This window comes from Thamnophis sirtalis, unplaced genomic scaffold (assembly GCF_051295495.1).
Source record: "Thamnophis sirtalis isolate CommonGarterSnake01/CBP01778 unplaced genomic scaffold, rThaSir2_p1.2 scaffold_2, whole genome shotgun sequence".
NCBI lineage: Eukaryota > Metazoa > Chordata > Lepidosauria > Squamata > Natricidae > Thamnophis > Thamnophis sirtalis.
The window spans coordinates 123522043-123545462 of record NW_028261382.1 but is presented as its reverse complement, the minus strand read 5'-3'; the positions used below and the strand labels follow the sequence as shown (position 1 = coordinate 123545462).

The 23420-nt window shown below is 37.0% G+C and overlaps 1 protein-coding gene across 1 annotated transcript in view; it reads left to right on the top strand.

Annotated features, from left to right (window-relative positions):
- The window catches only part of SPAG1 (sperm associated antigen 1), a 28939-nt gene extending 12581 nt beyond the window's left edge, over positions 1 to 16358 (top strand). The window contains exons 10-19 of the mRNA XM_014060845.2: positions 179 to 332; positions 1323 to 1739; positions 2154 to 2253; positions 4608 to 4760; positions 9363 to 9538; positions 10185 to 10326; positions 10900 to 11026; positions 12304 to 12468; positions 14533 to 14901; positions 15010 to 16358. Coding sequence (XP_013916320.2) covers positions 179 to 332; positions 1323 to 1739; positions 2154 to 2253; positions 4608 to 4760; positions 9363 to 9538; positions 10185 to 10326; positions 10900 to 11026; positions 12304 to 12468; positions 14533 to 14901; positions 15010 to 15141 — 1935 coding nt within the window. The 3' untranslated portion in view covers positions 15142 to 16358. The remainder of the gene's footprint in view (positions 1 to 178; positions 333 to 1322; positions 1740 to 2153; positions 2254 to 4607; positions 4761 to 9362; positions 9539 to 10184; positions 10327 to 10899; positions 11027 to 12303; positions 12469 to 14532; positions 14902 to 15009) is intronic.
- The last annotated feature ends 7062 nt before the right edge of the window (positions 16359 to 23420 follow it).

Below are 23420 nucleotides of genomic sequence, written 5' to 3'. Positions count from 1 at the left end.
AAAGAAACTCCATTAAAAGAAATTAATGTATTTTAATATCAACTCATGCAAACTGGATTTCTATGGGCTTATAAGCATAACTAAGTTTAAATCCAGTCCATAATAAGATTTGTACAGTTGAAAGTACAAATTGTAATATTTTACACTGTTTAACTAAAACATTACTGTTATTCTACAGAAAAAGCTACTAGATATTGATAAGAATCTGAAAGAATCAGAACCTATATCTCAGACCCAAAGCAAGGGAAAAAGAATATTCATTGAAGAAATCGAAGAATCAGACGAACAAGAGAGAAATGAAGGAGAATTTGTAAATGGTTCTGGAGATAGAAGTAAGTTATTGAATGTTTCATTTCAGAAACAGTGAGTAGATTGCACTGTGTTTTTTTTAAAACACTGTCAGTTAATCAAGTTTAGGATTTTTTAAGACTGTAAAAACTCTCCAAGATTTTGAAAATTTCTTTAAACCCTACCTAGTGATATCAGGGACTTGAATCTGAATGTTTCTATGTGTGAAGTATTATTTTGTTACTTTACTAAGTTTCAGCCTGTTATCTCTTTGAACTCTTTACAGTTTCAATATCAATAGTTTTCATTTGATGCTGTTCACATTAAAAGCCTGAATAACTTTTGGAATTAATGTTTAACAGTTTCCAAGTGGGAAATAAATTAAAGCTAAAGGCAAAGTATTCTGTTCACAATGTCATATTTAAATAATAGCTAAAATGTAGAATTTAAAGCAATGATATTGATATATTCAAGTTTATTGTATTCTGCAAAATAATGTTTGAAGGTGATACTTCAGAAATTTAAAATGTTTTTCCTTTATAAAGCTTTTAAAAGCAAACAATTTATTCATAGTGGTACTTACTTCAAAAGAAATAAAAACATCTTCATTTTACAAAATAGTACATGTTTTAAAATAGTCTTTTCTATCTAATATATTTCAGTAATGACACCCAGTAAGTCTGTTTATTAACATAGTTATGACTGCCAATTCCATATAATTTGCTGAGGGTTTTTTTCACTGAATACCTAGTATTTAGATAGTTAATTCCAGCTGAACTGCGTGTCATTCAAAAACAGGGTTCCACTAGTTTTGAAATAGCAGCAGACTCGACAGTTTTAAATTTCTTTCAATAGCAGTTGTGTGGATTTTTATAATCACTTATAAAACACACAAATCTTGGGGTCAGTTCTTTTCAGCAAGCTAAATATCCTGTGAACTTTCTGACGAACGTTTCAGTCCACCCCTGCTTTGGTCTGACAATTGTTCCTTCCGATGATGCACACTCTAACCCAGCTGATTCACTTCCTTGTAGAAACTGCAGTGCTGGTGGGAAGGGAGAGCACAAGCGCAGCCGACATGGGCAATGTACAAAAGAAGTTCAGTAGTCGAGGAGGTGCCTGGAAACCAGACCATAAAGAAGCCCAGAAGCCCAGAGACCCTTCAGAGAATAATGTTAAGAAAGGCGGATTGGAAGAAACGATACAGGAACCTTTGCAAGATGACAAAAAGGAAATCAATGGCTACCTGAGCAACTGTATAAATGGAAATGAAATTGGGGAAGGAAAACCAAAGGATGTCGAATCCTCAGCAGCTGGAAAAAGCAATTCTACTCTGCTGCCTGCTAATGCTGCAAAACTGAAAACTGAAGGAAATGAATTATTTAAGAATGGGCAATTTGGAGAAGCTATGCTGAAATACTCCAGAGCAATTGAAAATGTACTCAGTTCAGGTAAAATACATATTGTATGTATCTATGTATGTAATATGCCATGATTAACATTTTTCAAAAGATGATTTTAAAATGCCACTAAGCTTTTCGATCTTTCCCCCTTTTTGTTTTGTTCCAGGAACTAGCAGATTAAAAGGTTCCTTTGCAGTAACAGCCAATTATAAAACTGAATTTAAATTCAATAGATAACTGAACTTTTGTAATGTAGATTTCCTAGAAGCTGAATTAAGGATTGCATATTTAAAATTAACTGCATAAAACATACATTTCCTTGAAATAACTGAATTACTGCAGTTGTCCATTTTCAGCACAACTCTATTACTGCAGTGAAATTTGGGAACCTAATGAAGCATATTTTTATGGTAACGGCAGCTTCATTTCAGTAACTAATTTTCTGTATAATTGTAATTCTAGGAATCCAAGCTCCAGAGGATTTAAGTATTTTGTATTCAAACAGAGCTGCGTGTTACCTAAAAGAAGGGAATTGCGCTGACTGTATTCAGGATTGTAACAGGTAAATAACAGTTGTTAACAGGGAAAAAGAAACCTCGCAATTGCAACATATTTGAACTAGATTTTTAATCTGATAATTTTTTTAATAAATTGAAAGGTGTAGCCTGTATTAATGCTATCACACATTCCATTGGAATGTATTGCATCTAACTTTTTTTTGTAAGGCAAAGGAAAGAAGATGATGAATAAGCTAGTTAATATTTCTTCCAAATTGCATCACAATGCCTGAAAGGTTTTAGTGTTAAAGGAAGTTCATTATAGAATTTGGATGGGTATTTATGCATGAATTTCCTGTTTCATATTTAAACCTGCAATCATGTATGGGGCATCTACAAAGAGTTGTATTATAATTACAACACAGTTGCAAATTATGTAGAAATGTTTCCTGACACACTAATGCAACCATGAAGTCTGTTTTTGAAAGATATTGCCATTAATATCTCCTCTATGTCGAATATCCTGCAATGTTCCTGCTATTTTTAAAAAGTCTTCTGTTTTTATGTTCTTAATTGTTGCCTAGTGAATCAGATCTAGGAGGTAGACATACATAAAAAAGATAAAACTATTTAGTTTTTTGATTAACTACAAAAATACTAGATGGCAAATGTGTAATATTATTATACATACTTAAAAGATGTATAATCAACAAACTACATACAGAATACTATGGTATTCTATAGAGAAACTGAGAATGTAATGTAGTATCAATATTATATAGCAAAGTAAAATATGTAAGGTAGGATATTGTTTTGGGATTAATACTGATTTACTGTGCTAAATATGATCTCAAAAATTCTACATGGAACAAAACAAATAATTATTTGGTTGCTGACCTGTTTGGGCTGATCTTTAGAGAAAAAAATCATTTGAAAACAGATTTGTCATGTCAAAGTTCCATATATCTTTTTTTTTTTAGCAGATTGCAACATTTTATAAATTGGATCCCAATTTAATCATTCTTAGAGTGGATCCATTGCAGTCAGTTGCAAAAAAGGGGCTATAATTTATATTCCAGTCATTCCTATAAGTTTTCCTTTAGTAAGCCCAATATATTTTTATACCTAGTAATGCATCTACACTCTATCATATATTATTAAGGGCAATAGGCCTGCTAAGATGAAAACTTTTAGTGCTTTGTTATATCATTCATAAACAGAGCAAGTAATAGAACTAGAATATGTGAATTCTTGTTTGTGCTGTGCAAATGCAGTCACAGTAATGTTATCCTGATCATATGCTTTATTTTAAAATATATGCTAATGCCTTTATGGATATATTGGACATTTAATTTACTCATTCAGCAATTAAGAAAATGTTGAAAATAAAGAAACAAAAAAAGGAAAATATAAAAGATGGAAAATAAACAAAAGAAAAAGAAAAATATAATTTGGGAAAGAGTACTTTTGTAATCTTGTTGCATTTGTAATTTTAAATATTTGGCACGTTATATCCCAAAAGATGAAGTAATATATTAAGAACAACTTTGCTGATGTAACTAAAACAGGAAAAAACAGGTGTGAATCCAAAATCTTTAATTAAAGGATTCTTAAAGGCTCTTTGCTGCAGTGTGAATTTTTCAGCCATGCAATTTCCTACTTTAATTTTCCAATGTATCATTATAAGAAACTCTGGAAGCAAGCAATAAAGAATTAATTTCCTGTGTTATATCATTTAATAAATCCCAGGAAATAAAGCTAGATTAGCATTAACAGCTGAACATCTATTGTCCAGTCTTTCTAACTTTTAGCCAGAATGGGGCCAGAAAGGGGCATTTCTTTATATGCTCTCCAACACAGACTAGAATTACAATTAGTATAATTTTCATGTCACGTGATAACCATAAAGAATTTATCTTTAGAAAATCTAGATGACTTGGCCAAAATACTTTTAAAAGAACATTTATCCTATAGAGTTTTGAGTTAATTCGTCTGCTTCGAATTCCTAAGCTTTATTTTCTGTAAGATTTTTATTACAATATTGAAGCTGTTTCTTTGATATAAAACGCTGTACAGACAGCCCATTCTTCAAACTTTTTTAATGGACTTGATTGGTAATTTTAAGAAGAAATCATTGCTGCAGAACTTTAATAACCGAAACGAGCATAGGCAGTTCTGCATAGAACAGTTTTTGTCTTGTGAATAGAGCATAACAAATTTCAATAAGAATATAGTGTGAAATGGTAATAACACAAATTGGTAAATCATTATGTTTATCCACCCTCCCTCCTAAAATTTATTTTATTAGAATCTTTTCATTAAGATGAAATTAATGTTTAAAAAAATTTAAACTCTGCATCTTTCCAATATGTTTTATTTTTTATCCTTGCATGTAATAATTTCAACATTTGTTCTTTAGTGCTTTGGAACTTCATCCACATTCTATTAAGCCTCTTCTACGTCGAGCAATGGCCTATGAGTCAATGGAACGATACCAACAGGCATATGTGGATTATAAAACTTTATTGCAAATAGATAGTGGAATCCAGGCTGCAAATGACAGTGTTAACAGGTAAACATTTATGACATTTAAAAGAACACCAGTATAGAGCATTTTGAGAGACTATGTTATATATACACATTTTTAAAATAATTACTCTCATTATAATGATGCGGTTTCTTTTTTTATGTAGCTGTCCTGACATATTTTGTTTTTACTCTTTTTTTTTTGAAATTTATAAGGGTGCCTACTCAAATACTGTGACCTTGGGCAATGATACTATTAGATGTTGTTATTCAAGTACTTAGCAATTGATTTTACACAAAACTGGGAATGCCTATCCATCTGTATACTGACATATTAATGCATCTTAATCTGCAAAAGGTTAGCCAAGGAGCATTACTTGCAGTTTCTGAACATCTGGCAATAAAAAGAGAAATGTTGTAGCCAGTTGAATCAGTAAATATTGTATAATCGTGATTTGTATACGCTTGCATATTGTCAAGCCAGTGGGAGAACATTGCTTTTGTTATTTAGCATCCCATTTTGTGTGCTACAATATCCTCTTTGGCATCAATAGTAATCTAGTATTCGGGAATAGACAATCAGAATTGCAGTAGCTTCTGATGCTATTTATCAAATTCCATGTCTACCAGTAATCTTGACTCTTAAGTGTAAGTGCCGGCTGCCTGCAATTTGGCAGTTCAAATCTCATCAGGCTCAAGGTTAACTCAGCTTTCCATCCTTCCAAGGTGGATAAAATGAGGACCCAATTGTTGGGGGCAATAGGCTGACTCTGTAAACTGCATAGAGAAGGATGTAAAGCACTGTGAAGTGCTATACAAGTCTAAAGTGCTATTGCTATATATTCTCATGAAACAGATTCTATAATATGACAGAGAAGCATTTTTATGGTAATAGTCTTTCGTGATTGGGATGGCAACACATTCTACCACAGTCTTCTCAATGGTAGTATTGACCTGTAGAACTGTTGTAACTGATGAGAATCCTAGCATTCTGACTCTGGGAAAAGCAGATGAAAATACAGTAGTTTTATAAAAAACCCTTGATGGATTATGCTGTAATTACAGACATTTCTGAATCATTCTCTTTATATCATGATACTTTTTTAGTTCATGTCAGTTTAAGAGGGCATGTAGAGATATAAGGCAGTCTTTTCCATCCTTCCCAATTCAGAGAACTAGAAGTGTAAATGCTTGTTAGATATATCAAAAAGTAAGTAGAAAAGCATAATACTACGTTGAGACTTTACTTAAAGGCCATCTGTAGACTACTAATTTGGACCATTTTTGGCTTAAATTGAGTTTACCACAAATGGTAAAGGTTTGATATAAGAATATATTATCCAGGTATTCCTGGATAATACAGATAATCGGTATTATTAAGTATCAAATAAAATAATCTTAGTCTTTTAATTTCCAGTCTGATTTTGAGTCTTTTCCCTGGTGGATGACTTACATTAGGAACTAGAGGGGATCATGGCTCCGGTGATTCCATGGAGTCCCTAGGTGACTTTTGATACTATTGATGATCATATTGTTCTGTCTAGCTGAGATAGGATGGAAAAACAATTGTGTAGTAACGCTTGAAACAGATTCTGCAGACAGTACCAGTAGCCTGCTTTTTAGCTTCACAATTATTGGTTAAAGAAGTTGTTCTCCATTTTACTTAGTATCGCTATAGAATAGCCTGAAGTAATCATCCAGCAAATTGGATCTGGGTGTCACAAAATCCCAATGATATCCATTCTCCATATTAATATTGCTCTCCATATCAACATTGCTTTTAAATATCTCAAGGTACTTGCAGCTAAAATGTTTAACAGATCAGGTAGGTGTGCCAGCCACAGTCTTTCTGGAGTATGTGGATGTTTCCAGTGTTAGACAAATGCTAATCACATCCAATTGAATTATTGTAACCTCCTTTGCTGGGGATTTTGAAAACATCAGTTGGTGAATAGTCAGAATTCTGATTTTTTTTCCTGAATTCATGTATTAGGTGTATTATTTTTGCTGTCTTAGAAAATATGGGTGAAAGTACTTTTACATTTGAATTTTTTTGTAACAGGATTCATGTGATTCTGATACTATTGCTTAGTAGAGTGGAAAGCTTTTCTCACATAGGTTTCCAGCTTTGAATGCTGGGCCACAATAAGTGGACAGATAGCGCTTGGATTTCTGTTTTGCCTTCTTTTGTTACAAATAAACATCAATCTGCTTTTTAGACCAAAAGGGGGGGGGGAGGGAGTATCATATTTGCCATCCCATGGCATCTGATCTCAATTCCCTATCTTCCCTCCCAAAATCAATCTGTATAACTCATAACAGATGTAAAATGATATTGGGTGGGGGAGAGGAAGGGATGTGTGCAGAAATTTTTGCATGGCTATTTGGAAGCAGAAGCAAAGCAAAAGAATGGCCTTATATTTGATGTATTTATTACATATTTAACTGATGTGTGAATTTTCTATTTGTTGAATTAGTATTCCTGTCCTTTAGCATAATGTGCAAAACATAATCAATACATTGATATTATATATTATTATTTCAATATGAGATGTCATATTTAAAGGATTTACATTTGCCACACTAGCAGATTACTTGTTTTGCCATACACGAATATATGAAGTTGTATCGATATTGTTGTCAGCATTCCAAGTAACACACCCATTGAAAGCAGAACTCCGAGGCAGGTAGATTCCTCAAAGAACATGTTTATGATGGATACATCATATCGGCACAGCTGGTGAAAACCAACTCTAACAGTTCCTGTGGTTTTCATCTAATTAAAACAGTAAAAATCCCCCCTCCCAGGTGTCACCAGTCACATTGTCCAATGAAGATGGATGGCAGGCTCTTCTCCTCCTTCAACAGCCACCTGTTACAATGACCTTGGTTTTCACAAGAAATCTTTTTATTATGATTGTAGTCCAGCTGGCTACTTCCCCCCCGCCCCCTTCCCCTCTCAGCTTGGTGGCAACTATGAGGCAGCACAAGATGGCTTCAGCCAGGTTAGCTTCAGAGTTGACAATTATATCACATCCCCCAAAATTAAAAGAATTGTTATAAGGAAATCCAGAACATCATTTTTTTCCTTATTTCCACATATTGAATGTTTGGGATTTAATTGTCTTGATTAGAATGTGGCTTCCACTGTTTCCATGATCAATATATATATTTCTGTCTTTTTTACTTAAAATATGCATACCTTGCTATTAAGGATTAGGTAGATAAAGAAATATGCCTAGTCAGCATTTCCAAACGCCTATAACTAATTTACATTGAAATAACTTTGGATTCTGGGCTTAGTTCTGGTTGTTCAGTGAGTATTACCTCTTGTGCCTTGAGATGCACAACTAAAATCACAATTTGACTTAAATATGATGAAACAATTGATGATTGACTACATACAGGGAGAACTACTACATTATCACCTTTTGAAAATATTTCAGACTGAACTTTAAACTGAGAAAATGCTTAATTTAGTATTTACTGTAAGATCTCCTAGCATTATGATACAACCTGAACAATGTGAAAAACATGAATTACAATTTCCAAGTTTTTTTTATTTTTACATTTCAATATACATGCTTTCAGAATTGTCCAGAATAGCCTAACTACTCGTTTATTGACTGAGTTCTATTCTAACAACCAGGTTATTAAACAAAATGGTGGCTAAGTGAATCTGTGATAAATACCGGTAGATGCATTCTGAAGATCATTGGTTGCTCTAAATCAGTGGTAGTCAACCTGGTCCCTACCGCCCACTAGTGGGCATTTCAGTTTTCATGGTGGGTGGTAGGGTTTGCTGTAACTCTGCTTTATAAAGTTTATAAAGTAAAGTTACTTCCCTACTTTATAAATCACCATTACTGTGGAACCGGTGGGCGGTTAGAAAATTTTACTACTAACAGAGATACAAAAGTGGGCGGTAGGTTGACTACCCCTGCTCTAAATCATTCAGATATTTTCCTACAGCTACACCAGTATTTCTCATTTTGGCGTGTGTTGTTGTCAGGCACACCAAAATTGTTGTAAATAATATGCATTGGTCAGAAAATGATTTTTTTTAATTGCTGTCATATTTATAAATAGTGGTTGCTAAATGAAGAATGGGTGTACTTCTGGTTTCTGGCTTGTTATTTAAAAATGTTTCTGTCTGTCATGCTTAACCCAGTGACTTTTTCCCCCTTTCTAGGTCTTATTTATACTTTTCCCTTCACTGCTTATTACTCTTTTCTTCCTGGCAACCCATCTCCTTATTTCAGCTGCTTCCTTCTCTTCCTCTTCCTCCTGCTGGTAATTCTTTTTTTCAGCTTGCTAAGTATTTGTTTCTGGACTTTATTAAACAGAATTAAATTAAATTGAAGTGGCCTAGATATCTCAATATGTTTAATGTTTTGTTTTTTTTAATTGGTGTCCTATGATGTTTTTAGAGTTTCTTAAAGATTACTATTAACATTTTCACACCTAGTGAGAAATAAGACACTAAGCGTCTTAAGGATAGCCTAATCTAAGTGGCCAATACTGATCTGAACAAAATAAAGGTTGGACAATAAAAATGTGTACGTGCATAGATCTGAGGTAACACTGAGTGCTGTGAGTATTTTAAATAAAAATATTGTTATATATAATAAAACTTGTTTTATTTTAGGATAACGAGAACCTTAATAGATCTGGATGGCCCAAATTGGAGGGAGAAGTTACCACCAATACCTGCTGTCCCATTTTCTGCTCAGTTGCACTGGTGGGATGGAGAAAGCTTTACTTCAGAGTCAAAACAAAAGAAAACTGCAAATACTTGCAGAAATCAACTGTCACAGACTCCTAGTATGTGCATATTGTTTTAGTATACCAGTAGAATCATTAGTGAACTATTATGGGAAAAAGGTATATTTGAGATATTGGTTCCATACCCACAGAGATGTTTATGCAGTATTTCATTGTTTATGCTAAGAGATTCCTAAGCCTTTCCTTTCCCTACAACTTCTCATGCTACAAAAGAGCATCTCAGAAAATAACACTATGTCCTGGAGCCCACAAAATCCAAATGTTGTAGTAGTTAGAACTAGACATTAAACAAGCTGGTGAATACAACAACATTTAAATGTAGAGTTTTTGAGGATCGCCTTCATATCTCCTTCATTGGAAATAAATGTTTACTATTGCAGGCCTCAAGGATTGACCATACACTATTTTTCAGTTCATAGCTTGTTTTACATTCCTCATGCAGCATTGGGGCAAGTGGCTATGTACATCTGTTTTATATATCTTAAAAGTGTGGTGCTTAGTTTTGACTTTTTCATGGCAAAGACGTCTTGTGAGATCATGTTAGCCACACTGATAAGAGCATGTGGAAACTCTCTTAATTAATAATGAAAAGAATGTTCTGTAAGTATTTGAACTTGCTTTCTGAATAGGTATATTCTTCTGGCTATTAATGAATGGGCATCTATTTATTTTTATTGACAAATAGGTGACAATGCAGAAGAGAAGTTCAAGCTATTTAAGAATCAAGGAAATGAATTTGTGAAAAAGGGTAAATATGAAGAAGCATTAATGAAATACAACGAGTGCATAAAGCTAAATTCACAGGAAAAGACTATCTACACTAACAGGTAACAAGATATCTAATACTGCATCCAAATCCTAGCCAGCTTTGTTCAGATTGTTAGGCAGTTATCATTAGTTTTAGTGAAGAAAAGCTGTTTGTAGTAATCACCATTTTTATAAATGAAATATAATTCCCATGTTGTAGATACTGTATTTATATTTCCTGCAGGAGCTCCAAGTAATATTCATTTTACCATTTTAATATCCCTTATAAGATCAGTGAAGTAAGAGATAATAATTAGCCCAAAGCCATTGAATGGACTTCATTCTCCATGTAATACACTATTATATTGCACTGTTGCAATAGTGTATATTCATATTACTATAGTCTGTATATTGATACCACTATGGCATTAGTGTCCATCATTTTTTCAGCTGGAGATACTCTACAGCAGGGGTCTCTAAGAGTTCCTCAGCCAGCTTTGAAGTCCACAGGTCTTAAAGTTGCCAAGATTGGAGACTCCTGCTCTACAGAACTGGGCAAATGACTATTAAAAAAAAAAGGAACATAAGCACCAAGCTGTTTTGAGTGTTGCAACATGATCTTACGCTTTATTGTCTCTATTGTACTATATTAGGGCTCTTTGTTTCTTGAAACTACTTAAGTATGAAGAAGCCAAGAAGGATTGTGATTATGTTCTTCAGATTGATGGCTCTAATATCAAGGCTTTATATAGAAGAGCTCTAGCATACAAAGGTTTAGAGGTAAGATCAAAGGCAATCGTATCTATTAACCTGTAGATATTACCCATCAAATGTGTGTAATGGCTATGAAAATAAAAATGATGCATGAAACATACATTATTATATAATAAGTAGACATAACTTGAAGGCTTAAGGATGTCAAAATGAAAAATGCTGAATTGGAGTAACTCAAATAATAAAAAACATTTTAATATAAACCAGATGGCAGACATTTTTAAGGAAGTATTGGAAAGCTGGTAACATGGGATACCTCCAGGACTTGCCCTTTCATTGGCAGGGCAGATTTAAGAGGGCACAGCCATTATAGGTGCAACTGCTAGAGTTCAGTAGAAACTAAAAGGCAGTGGATACATTTAGCTGATTTATAAATGAAGAACTGCTGCAACTGTAGCACCTGGAATTCATAGGAAACTATTGGAGTGTAAACAGAGGCATGCTAGATAATAATTCTCAGGATATAAAAACCAAAGAAAGAGAGCATAGTGACGGGATATTTGGAGAAATAATTGTTTATAGTTTCACAAGTTTAGGTGTTGCTCCACACGTAGTTCTCAACTTATGACCACAACTGGGAATGGAATTTATGTTATAAGTTGTTATGGTTGTATGTTGAGTCACGTGGTTGTAAATACAAATCCAGCTTAGCTAATGGCACCTTTTCCTGGCAAAACTAGCCCCCCCCCAAAAGCAAATCATAATCACATGACAGTAGGATGCTACAATCAGTGATAAATGCATACCAGTTGCCAAGTGCCCAAATTGCAATTGTCACCAAGGGGACAGGGCAACAGCCATACGTTTGAGTTCAGTTCATAAATGACTTTTTTTTCCTTGCAGACTTCTGTTAATTCAAACCATTGTTAAGTGAATAGTCATAAGTGAAGGACTATGTTGCTTTTGGAATGATTGTTAGGACCCTATCTTAAATAAAACGAATCTTTTATATATTTGCGAATAGACCTGGTATATGTTTTTTTAAATTACATGAGGTCTTGGTAACAGAGATAACATAGCTTCCTCCTTACTTTGATGACCAAAAGCTTATATAGCAGATCACTCACCACAGTAATGGATTCCTTAAGAACATAAGAATATCCCTGCTGGATTAAAGATTAGTCCAGCAAATAGCTATAAATATAGTAACATTTAGAAAATGTTGGGGGAAAATAGAAAACATGAAAGTAAGAATCCAGGTTATTTTTCTGACTATAAGTAAATATTATAACTTTTCCAACAATTTCTTATTTAAGCCAATGCTTGGTTTTTCTAACTTTCAGAACTATGAAGCTAGTATTGAAGATCTGAATAAAGTTCTTCTAATTGATTCCAGTATTGGTGAAGCACAGAAGGAATTGGACGAAGCAACTCAACTATTTAAACTTAGACGTGAATTTACAGCCAACAATCAGCCAAAGCAAAGGAAAAAAATTGAAATCCAAGAGGTATTTAAGAAAAACCACAGTGGCTTAAAAGCTTTAGATTAAATTGCTAGATTTTGTTTGTAGCTTTATTTTTAGCTGATACATTCTCCAAATACATTTGGCAGTTTGGAGATTTTTTGTAAGCATATGCAGCATGAAATATAGAAGTCAGTTTGAACTCCACTTTTATAGTTTAATCTTCCCCACTTTGGTCATGTGCCAGATTAAAATTGTCCACTGCAAAATAAAGTTCCCACAAGGGGTATAAACTTTTCAATAGAGAAATAACCCCAAAATAAATTGTCAGTGATAGAAAGCTGGAGAGAGTTGGAAGGCATCCCTGGATGAAACACTAATAGTTGACTCATGACCTTGTTAAGATGTAAGTTAGAAACTGTCCTCCTTCAAGTTGATTTCAGAAAAGTGGAGCTGGAAGATATCGCTTCAATACATTAGTCACTGGTCTGTGATGTCTCTCAGGATAATACACTGCCTTTGTTTCCCTGATATTGTTTAATGTATATTTAAACTGATAAATTTTGGATTTGCTATGCCCCATGTGAAGGCAACAACCACTTCCATGTTTTTTTCCTGATATTAATGAGGCTGTTCTAAATTTTACTGCAATAGCTGAGATTAATAATGGACAAGAGGAATGCAAACAAACTGCATCCCAATCCAGATAAGTCAAAATTTGTGTATAGCTGGTCATGAAGGATTCTACCTCTATTGGAGGAAGTTGTATTTCTCTTGAAACCTCTTTCTTAGTTAGGGAGTCTATGGTCCAGGCACCAGTGGTGGCTTGCAGGCGGTACACCCCGGTACGCACATACCGGTGCCTGCCGGAAGCAGCAGCCATTGTACCAGAACGGTGCTTTGGAGGGCCCACCCACCTTCCCTCGTTCTTTACCTGTATTTGAAGAAACGGGCCATCTGCGCACACGCATGCAGCATACGGCGCCTGCCCAATGATCTACCTAGCAGCTGGAGCGTCGCAGGCGATGGGTGCGAATGCGTGCATAGCACACATGCCCATGGTGCACACCCAGCTCCCATTGCAGCGCACTGGTTGCAACAGGAGCCGAACCCACCACTGCTGGGCACCGGCAATTTTTTATGGGGTTCAGGAACCCCCCCCCCCCCACTAAAACTAGTGTTTGTTCCTGAGCATGTAAGATTCAGTCACAATATAGAGATTCTGCTTACATCCCAGTTGCACTGTTTTAACATACTGCATGCAAGACCGCCCTTGGGAAACTTCAGTTTATATATAATGCAGGCTCAACTCCTAACTAGAGCCAATTATAAACAGCTTATACTCTGTGATGAAAATAGCCACTAGTTTGTTTCTGATCTGGCATGATTCAAAGCTGATGGTGCTTTTTACGAGTTGGGAAGCAGACCTTTTGAAATATCCTATTCTAACTTGCCAATCTGCCCAAGATTTAACATCTTAGAAATGGGTGGGAGTTTTTATTTTATTCCTTAGAGAAACAATTTCAGAGAAAAATAATAGATGGCCTCTGATGATTTCACCCAGACTTTGATCTCTGTTAATGCTTTGTCTATTCCTCTGAGCAGGACTTTCAACAAAACTGCTGAGCTGATTTCCTGGTTTGGTATTTTATGGATGCTATATATATATTTAAAGTTTAGTTGTGCTTTCAATTAATCTGTGTATTTTTATTGTTATTATTGTTAGCCCCCTCGATTGACATTTTGGGAGAAAAGTGAACTATAAATAATGGATTACTAACCAAATCACTTTGGACAAATCATATGAAACTTTCCCATGAAATTAGCAATCTCTTGAGAATTGGGCATTAGAGAATAATTCAATCAGCCTCTCTGTGATCAGCTGCAAGTTTTATATATATGAGCAGGAACATTTTGGAAGATAATCTAGGAAGGAATAAATGAAAATATGATCATTATGAATGAACTTCTCCAAAGACACATTTAAATGTCTTTTAAGTGGTTGCAAAAGTTCTTATGGCTTGACTCCTGGTTTTTGTAATTATGATTTTTTTTTACTTTGTATGTATTTATTAAGGCTGACCAAATGCATGGTTATTTTTTGTGAAGGTAAATGAACAAGAGGAAGATACAGTAACGTGTTCTTCAAATACAGCAATAAACCCTTGCAATGCTAAAGAGGAGCTTGGAACAACCATGCCATTGAATAGCTCAGAAAAGCTAACCATTTCTAAGCCATCAAATGCCTATGAATTTGGGCAGATAATCAACATCGTGAATGCCAGTAAGGACATTGCTGCTTGTGCAGAGCTCTTAGCAATGATTGAGCCAAAAGATTTGCCAGTACTACTAAGCAACAAATTAGAAGGAGATATTTTCCTCATCATTATTCAAGCTCTGCAGTCAGATGTGTTCTGCCAAAACCCTAATCTGGTATACCAACATCTTTTCTACCTAAGTAAAGCTGAAAGATTTAAGGTGAGCAGATTGTCTTCAGGGTAAATTATTTTTCAAATAACACTGGTATTTAGGTAAATGTCATTTTAAGTACTAATTAAGTGCACATACTTTTTTTTTTTTGCTCAGGTGGTGCAGACACTTCTTGGTAAGAATGAAATAGAACAGGTTCAGCAGCTACTGGCTTCTCTTTCCAACGTGCGAGACCAACCATTTTCTTCAAATGATCTTGAGAATCTTAAGAAAACCTTTGAACTGTAAATAGTTTCTTTTTTAAGTACTCCATGCAAATAGGCATAATGTGTATGTCCATCTTACACCAAGGAAAGTCAAACAAATAGTTTTATCTGGGTTATTTAATATGCTGCATATTTTACATACACTTTGATAATCAGCTCCCTCACCTTGTATATGTTTCATTCTACAATTATTTTATTTATGGGAATGTTCCCTACTCTTTGGCACCTGCACTTATATCAACAAATAGATTAGAAGTAGGACTGGACTAGATTGAATGACTCATTTAGATAGGAAAGAAAAAGAATGGAAAATGCTCTGTATTTCCTTAAGGAAGAGAACCGTGAGCCACAAGGACACAATCCCAGAAGGCCAAGGAAATAGTCTAAAATATTCCTTTTATGAAGGGATGTTAAACAAATAATACTTATATGGAAAGTGTTCAAATGTAGCTGTTTTTGTTTCGTTTTCTTCTAGTATAGGGGATTTTTCTAAAGAAAAACCACTGTTCAAAAATGGTGATTGACACTGCAATGAAAAGGTCTTTGAATAAGCCCCATTAAATAAGGAATTGAGTCTTATTTTAAGTGGGCATGTGTTGAAAGACTATGAAAGTGTAACCCGGTGATAGCACTTTGTTTTTGCAGCTGGGAAAAGTATGGACACTATGCATACCAAGCTACAGTATATTTCAACTTCAGTTTTGCTTTCATTTGCTGTTCCAAATTTATCTGGCTTACGTTGAGTATGGCTTTTAAGAAAACCCTGAATCATTTCTTGCCTTACTCTTACAGAATTAACATGCTGGAGGGTTCTGAATGTGTACAGCTGTGTGAACCTTTTAGCAGCTGGTTGCAACAGGAGATGTTTGAATCTCCTCTGAATTGCTTCCATTGAATATACAAAGGGAGATTCCTCCGAGCTAGTGATTTACTACAGGACAGCAAAGATGAAGCAAAATGTGTAAAAAAATGTTTTGAAGCAATAGAGTTATTATATTTTAAACTGGAAACTAATTTATTAATAGTATGCAATCCAAATTATATTACAGGAAATAGTACATAAGTACTATTTGGTACTTCTGCTATTTTGAATTAAATGTTTTCTTGGATTAGAAACTGTAAAAAAAAATGTTAAGAGCTTATCCACTTGAATTGTTTCCCTTGAAGAGTTTTTGTAATAAGGTATTGAGCTGATTGATATAAAAATACTTGTAATGAATAAATATTTTAAAAGAAAGATATTGGGCATATTTTATTATTTGTTAACAACTTGGTTTTCCAGAGTGCCCCAAAATATTTTTATAGGATACTGGTTATTCGGTTCCTGAGGTGAATATTTGGTCTCTAACATAGAAACTGGTTTGGGTGTTTAAGGATTAAAATATAACTTTGCTTCACAAAACTGTGTTCAATTTAATTTGATAGTACCAGTTCAATTTGGAGTTTATCTTTTAGGGCAGGGATGGGGATCTATGGCCCTTTTATGATTTGTGAACTTCAACTCCCAGAATTCGTGACCCAGCCATGCTGGCTCAGGTCTTCTGGGAGTTGAAGTCCACAAATCATAAATGGGCCATAGTTCCCCATCTCTGTTTTAGGGGAACCATCATAATCTAGTATAAAAACAAAATATGTGCTATTAAGAGAGATTCAAACTTGGCCTTGGCTACAGTAGCCTCTCCTAAATCAATGCATCTTTGATGTTCCATACATTTAAACATTGTGGCTTGTGAAACTTTTCTTTCCAAAGATGTGTAACTGTATTAAGATAGTTAAATAGGCAATTTTTATTAGTAGCAAAGTTAAAAACGTAGTATCCTTTCAAAGACCCCAACATCTCCTGGTGGTCAAATCTATGGAAAACCTCTGTCCTGAGGTTTCCTGGGAGGAGTCCTCCAAAGCACATCTGGGCAATCTCCTTTTCCTTGCCCAGAGAGGTTCCAAAAAACCAGTCTACTCACTGGTTCTTTGGTTTTTGCTGCAGCTGTCATCTCCACTCTCCATGGAGAGATTTCACTGAACAAGTCCTGATTTGCTTTGAAAAATAATATTTCTGTCCTTAACAGCATCCCTAAATCTTTCAGGCAGAGTTCAGTGGAGTATCAAAACCCAGAGAAAAATGGTTTTTGAAACAGCTAACAGTAATAGCCAATGTAATTCTTTACTCATTACTTGATTTATTGGACTATTTTGGGTACATGATCATAGCATTTTTAATCTGTTGGAACAGAACTCTGTGCTTGTTTTCTGTGAATGCCGGAGAGGGGGGGAGAGAATATTTTCCGCAGAGTTTACAGTACAAATTATCTCATTTACATATCAGAATATCCAAATGTTAGCATTTCACATTTTTTAAAAATGCAGTATTTCTCAACCATCTCAAAGCTGCATGGATTCGAGCTCCCAGAACTCTACCCAGTATGCTAGGTGACAAATTCTGAGAGTTGGATTCCCTGCATCTTGAAGTTGAGAAACAGTGCTTTAAGGAGTTGATTCATTATTACAGTTGATGTGACTCCTCAAAATAGCTGCGGAAACTGGAAAGTAGAGGGCTCTGTTAATCAACCACAGAATGTTGCTGTGCTCACATGAGATCCGTCCTCGCAATTGTTTTCAAAGTATGCACACCCCAACCACAAACCAAACTAAAGATTCTTTAGATAATGTAAAATATAAATACTGGCTGCTCAAATACAGCATTGAAGTAAGAGTAAGTTTATCAGCCAAACCTGTACTTGTTCTAAAACATGACTTTACCATTCCAAGATATTTTCAGAACAGCAATTTTAATGTATAGCTTTGAAAAGCATGGAATGGAAATAATTGCTTAAAACATCCACAATCAAGAGTTACAAATTCAGGCTCAATACTTTCTAGAGAAAGTCACGTGTCCTTCCATTTCGTCAGAGGTAGAGTAAGAACAAAGAATAAGCTTTTTCCAATTATGGCAGCAGCTTCTTTCCTAGCTTGGATCCTGCAGTCACATAAAAGAATAAGCTTGTTTTAATAAAAATAAAAGGTATGTACATTTAATGATATCAAGTTAAAGATCAAAAACCAGGAATAAATAGCCTAATAAATGCCAAATGGGCCAAAATTTGTCAAAAGAACCAGTTCTTTATCAATGTTCATGGTTGTTTTCCAAACTTTGCAAATGATATATTGACTTTCTTATCTAATAAAAGAAGACTAGGTATTTGTATGGTATTGCAGAGGGAAGTTGTAGAACAACTCTGAGGAAGGAACTTTGTTGAAATTGGGTGAAAGGTAAGGAAGTAATACAATTGGCCAGTTTCAATCTGCAATATATTCAAAATAAGACTTTCTTCTTAGTACCTAAAAGGCTTTCTCAAATTGTATCATATTGTCACATAGAAATATTAAATACTTGTAAAATGATAAGAATGTGCTATATGAAGCATGAAAAGTGTACGTATCAATTCCCTTAGCAGTACTTAACAGTAACATGAGGTGTATATATTACTGGGTGACAATAGTCATTTAGCACAAACATGAATCTATAGTCCATAGATGCTAATTAACTACAATCTCAAGTGAGGGAGAGACTAGGTATTGCCTGCTTCTGATTCACAAATGTGGCTTCTTACGTTTGCTGTGAAGTAAACCTACCCAATCAGGACAGGATATTACTTGAACACAAGGAGGCACTGTGCAAAGCAAGATGTGTCTAATTACACGCTAAGCCTTAGTAACCAAATAATTCTTCATCACCAAAAGAAGCCAATGGGAAAGCATTAATGGCATCTTTTTAAACTGGATTGTGCATTAAATGCCTATTTTCTACCGCATATCCATTTCTGCCTCCTAAAAGGAGCAAGTTTTCTTCCTGGCCATGCTTTTGAGGACCAGGGAAGAAAAAAAATATGCGGCCAAGGAGCAGGATACATTTCAAGTACATATCCAGGAGATAAGATATTGTGGGAGTCAGAAAAACTACAGAAGCCCAGGCAACTTGTAAAGTGTGTGGGAGATGTGCAGAAACATAAATGCCAAAGAACCAGCACTATAGAAGGCCCAGGAATGCAGACTCTGTCAATCACAAGCCCTGAATGGTGTTGCAAGTGGCATGCAAGATGGACCGAAACCAGTGACGTGCGAAACGAGGTTTATGCCTGGTGAGGCTCAGCTGAGCATCCTTTTGCGAAGCAGCTCAGTGGGGCAGCGGTCGGCCTCGGTGGCGGAGGGGGGGAATTTCCATCATGGGAGCCGCCAAGCGCCGGGGTCTGCAGCAAAGGCACTTGGCGGCTCCCGCGATGCAAAGTGCCCCGCCGCCCCCGATGCCGCCCCCCGCCCATTGCCCCGGCCTGTGGCCGCTGCTTCTCCAGGCTCCGCCGCTGGAAGTCCCGGATCGCCTCTGAGGGAAGGCTGAGTGAGAAGCGGAGCGAAGCTTCTCTGCGGCCTCCCGGCGCTGCGCAGAGGCTCTCGCAGGAGTGCGTGCCAGCAGCCGGCGGCCCAGAGCGGCCCCGGCTGCGAGACAAGGCAGCGCTTAAAGCAGCTGCTGCCGCCACCACCACCCCTCCTTCGCCCGGCGGGGCGTTCCTGCCGCCTTGGGCCGCTTTGCCACATGGCAGCTGCTTCTGCAAGGAGGCGCTGGGCCAAGAACTGGATAAGCCAGCGGATTGCTCGGAAGCCACGCCGTAGGCCTCCTTGGAGCCTGGAGAAGCAGCGGCCACAGGCCAGGGCAGCGGGCAGGCGGCGGCATCGGGGCACTTTGCATCGCGGGAGCCACCAAGCGCCCAGGTCTGCAGCAAAGGCGCTTGGCAGCTCCCGCGATGCAAAATGCCCGTCTCCACAAGAAAGAAGTGAGGGCTTCTCCCGCCTGGCTCTTGTAAGGAAACCCCCGACTAAGCGTTTTATGGCTGGCTGAAATGCACGGACGTTTCCAGCCACCCACAGAGGGACTAGGAGGGAAGGGGTCGCTCCTCGGGAGTCTATCTAGCCAGCAGCCCCAGGAGACACCTCCCCAGAGAAGAATTGGGGCCACCAAAGCTCCCACACCCACCTTTGGGATGCAAGAGACGGCAAGGCTTGCAGCGAAGGGAATCTGGACCCTGGGAAGGTTGGAGAGGGGTGAAGAGCGAGTCTCCTCCTTCTCCCCCACTCCTCTCTCCTCTGAAGCGCGCCCTCCGAAATAACCCACCCAACGTAAGCGTGCTCAACTGCAACAACAAGACATGATTCGCTGCTCCCAGATCAGGAGGCGGGAGAATTAGTGCCTCTTTTGCATATGAACTTTTTTGCCTTTTAACTTTCTTAACTTTTAGGTGGTGAAAAATTCCTTATGCAAAGGAAGCCCCGAGTTCTCTCTTGGTTAACACTAAGCAGACACCAAGCCACTGTGACTTGGAATCTAGTAGCAACTATCTTGGCTTTAAATATTTTTTTAAAAATATTTAAAATTCTTTCTTTTTCCTGAGGAGACTGGTGAGGCCCCGCCTCCCTTGCCTCTAGTGACTGCACGTCCCTGACCGAAACAGAACAGCCCCAGTTGACCATTCCAGCAACTGCTTCTGAACACCAAAGCAAAACAATGGTCAAGAAGCTGGCATCAACTGCAGTGACTTTCCAGCAACCTATATGAAACATTGGGCAACATCAATAGAGGGGACCCTCAAACAACCAGGTTAACATTGAGTTGAATCAATAATGCCTGCCATCTGACAACAGGATTGTTTGCAGAGGTTAGCACGACAGCATAAGAGTAGCAAGTATAGGAGATGGATTCTGCTTCTTCCTCTCCACCAGAATGGCAATATGAGAATTGATCAGGGCTGGGGAGACCTCTTTGGAGTGTATACACAATCCAGCTTGATGGCTTCCATCGAATAAGTTCGTGTTGGGCACATCTACTCACACAAAATATGGGAAATTTCACCCTCATCTTTCTCCACAAGTAAGGCAGTTTCAACAGTAGTAGTATACTCAATGTTAAGCCACTTAACGGAACAACAGCTGTTCCAGAGCACATAGGAAGAAAGGCAAGGAAGTCATATCCAGAAGCTCAAGTGAATCCTGCCCTTTTGCTACCTCTGCCTACCTTCAATCTTTTTCACTCTCGGCCTTTGTATTCAATGAGAAAAAAAGGAAGGAGTCAGAAGAGACACCAGAAGTCTAATTCTCATGAAGCTTACACTAAGAGAAAAATCCATTTACAGAGGATGATCACACAACCTGTACCTTCACATCAATCACGGTACTAATGCTAGAATGTTTGGAAGGAAACTTGGAGACAATTATTGAGTCCAAAGTCCTTCCTTGGGTAGGAATCCACTACTACAATGTGTCGAAGAGATAAGATCATCCATCCTCCATTCAATGTTTCCAGTGAAACAACCTACCACTTTCCAGAAAGTCTATTCCATCATTCATGAAGAAAACCTTACGTCCATACAAAATCTGTTTGCTTGTAATTCAAACATGTTCTAGTTTGTTAATGAGCATTCTAAATTTCAGTGTTCTAAACTGGTCACTATTATAACACAGGTCTGCAAAAAAAAAAAATTCGAGAGCTGTTTTGGTTATTCCATGTAATCTTTATGTTTTTTGGTGCGCTGAATCTGAAAATGACCTCCATTTTGTGACATCACATTTCCTGACAATTCAGGTAACTATGTTAAATAAGGCAATACCTCAAAATAAATGGAAATACACATAAAATTAAAGTTTTATTACAATATTTTCATGAAAATCCTTTTTTGAACTGAAATGAGCTCACTTACACACACTAAAGTCGATTCTTCTTCCTTGTGAGGCTCCTCTTGGTGCATTTATGGTCGTGAGTAGCATCTGAAATGTCTCTCTGAAGCATTCAACAGTAGTCTGCATTCATTTAACCACTGAGCCAAGGTGGCGCAGTGGTTAAATGCAGCACTGCAGGCTACTGCTAGATAAGCAGTTCAGCGGTTCAAACCTCACCGGCTCAGGGTTGACTCAGCCTTCCATCCTTCCGAGGTGGGTAAAATGAGGACCCAGATTGTTGGGGGCAATATGCTGACTCTCTGTAAACCGCTTAGAGGCCTGAAAGGCCTATGAAGCGGTATATAAGTCTACTGCTATTTTAATGCTCCATTTTCCCTGGTATCTCCTTTCCATCTCTCTAACAGCTCCCAAATTTTCAGGAAAGTAGTTAAGGTGGGACTGGAGGAAATGCAGTTTCAAACTCATCAGGCAACCTAAAGCTTGAAATGCTTTCAGCATTCTTCTGACGATCTTTTTGTAGTGAGGATCTTTGTTACTGCCTAAAGATTTCTGTACGACTTCTTTAAATGCAATCCACCCTTCTTTTTGAGGATCCGTCATGTTATGACAAACTCTTGATCAACTATAAGCCTTCTAATGTCTGGTCCGACGAACACACCTTCCTTCAATTTTGCCTCCGACAGGCATGGAAACTTGGTGACCAAGTATTTGAAGCTTTCTCCATCTCTTGGAAGTGATTTTACGAATTGCTTCATCAATCCCAATTTTATGTGGAGAGGTGATAGAAGAACTTTATGGGAAGGTACCAAAGTTTCTTGGAGGACATTTTTTTCACCGACTGTTAACACCCTTGGCTGCCAACTCTTCTTGGTCCAGTGATTTTGTCAGTCTCGACTATCCCATAGACACAGAAAACAAGGGTATTTGGTACACCCAGCTTGTTGCCTGAGCAGCATGCACAAGACCTTCAAGTCCCGACACACTTGCCAACCATGGTCTTCATATTTAAGTTTACGAAGAACCAATTCCAAGTTCTTGTAGGTTTCCTTCAAGTGTAAGGAATGACCTACAAGTATGGAAGTGTAAAAACTGTTGTAGAGTAAAACTGCTTTGAGATTTCTTTTTGAAGAATCTATAAAAAGACGCCATTGCTCTGAATCATATTGGATTTTAAATTGACCCATCAGATCTTCGACATCGATGCAATAAACCAACTTGTCTTCTTGGGCGAAGTAAGGAACGAATTCCTTTTCACGATGTCTGAACCATGAAGTTGACACTCCTGCCAACAATAAATTCCTGCTTTTCAGCCTTGATCCAAGTAACTCAGCAGCATCTTTGAGAAGATTCAAGTCTCTTACCAAATTATTCATCTCCTCCTGAGAAAACAATTTTGGTCTTTAAAGTCAGAACTTGATTCGTCATCTGGTTCAAGAATGAGTTCACCTTCATTGGAGCTAGGTATCTCTTCCAAGGTAGCAGGGGGCTTGAGCACGGTATATCTGTGCCATGGGGGATGGGACAAATTGCTGAGTGAAGATTGGGGTATGAAATGGAATGCTTCCATTTGGAATTAAACCC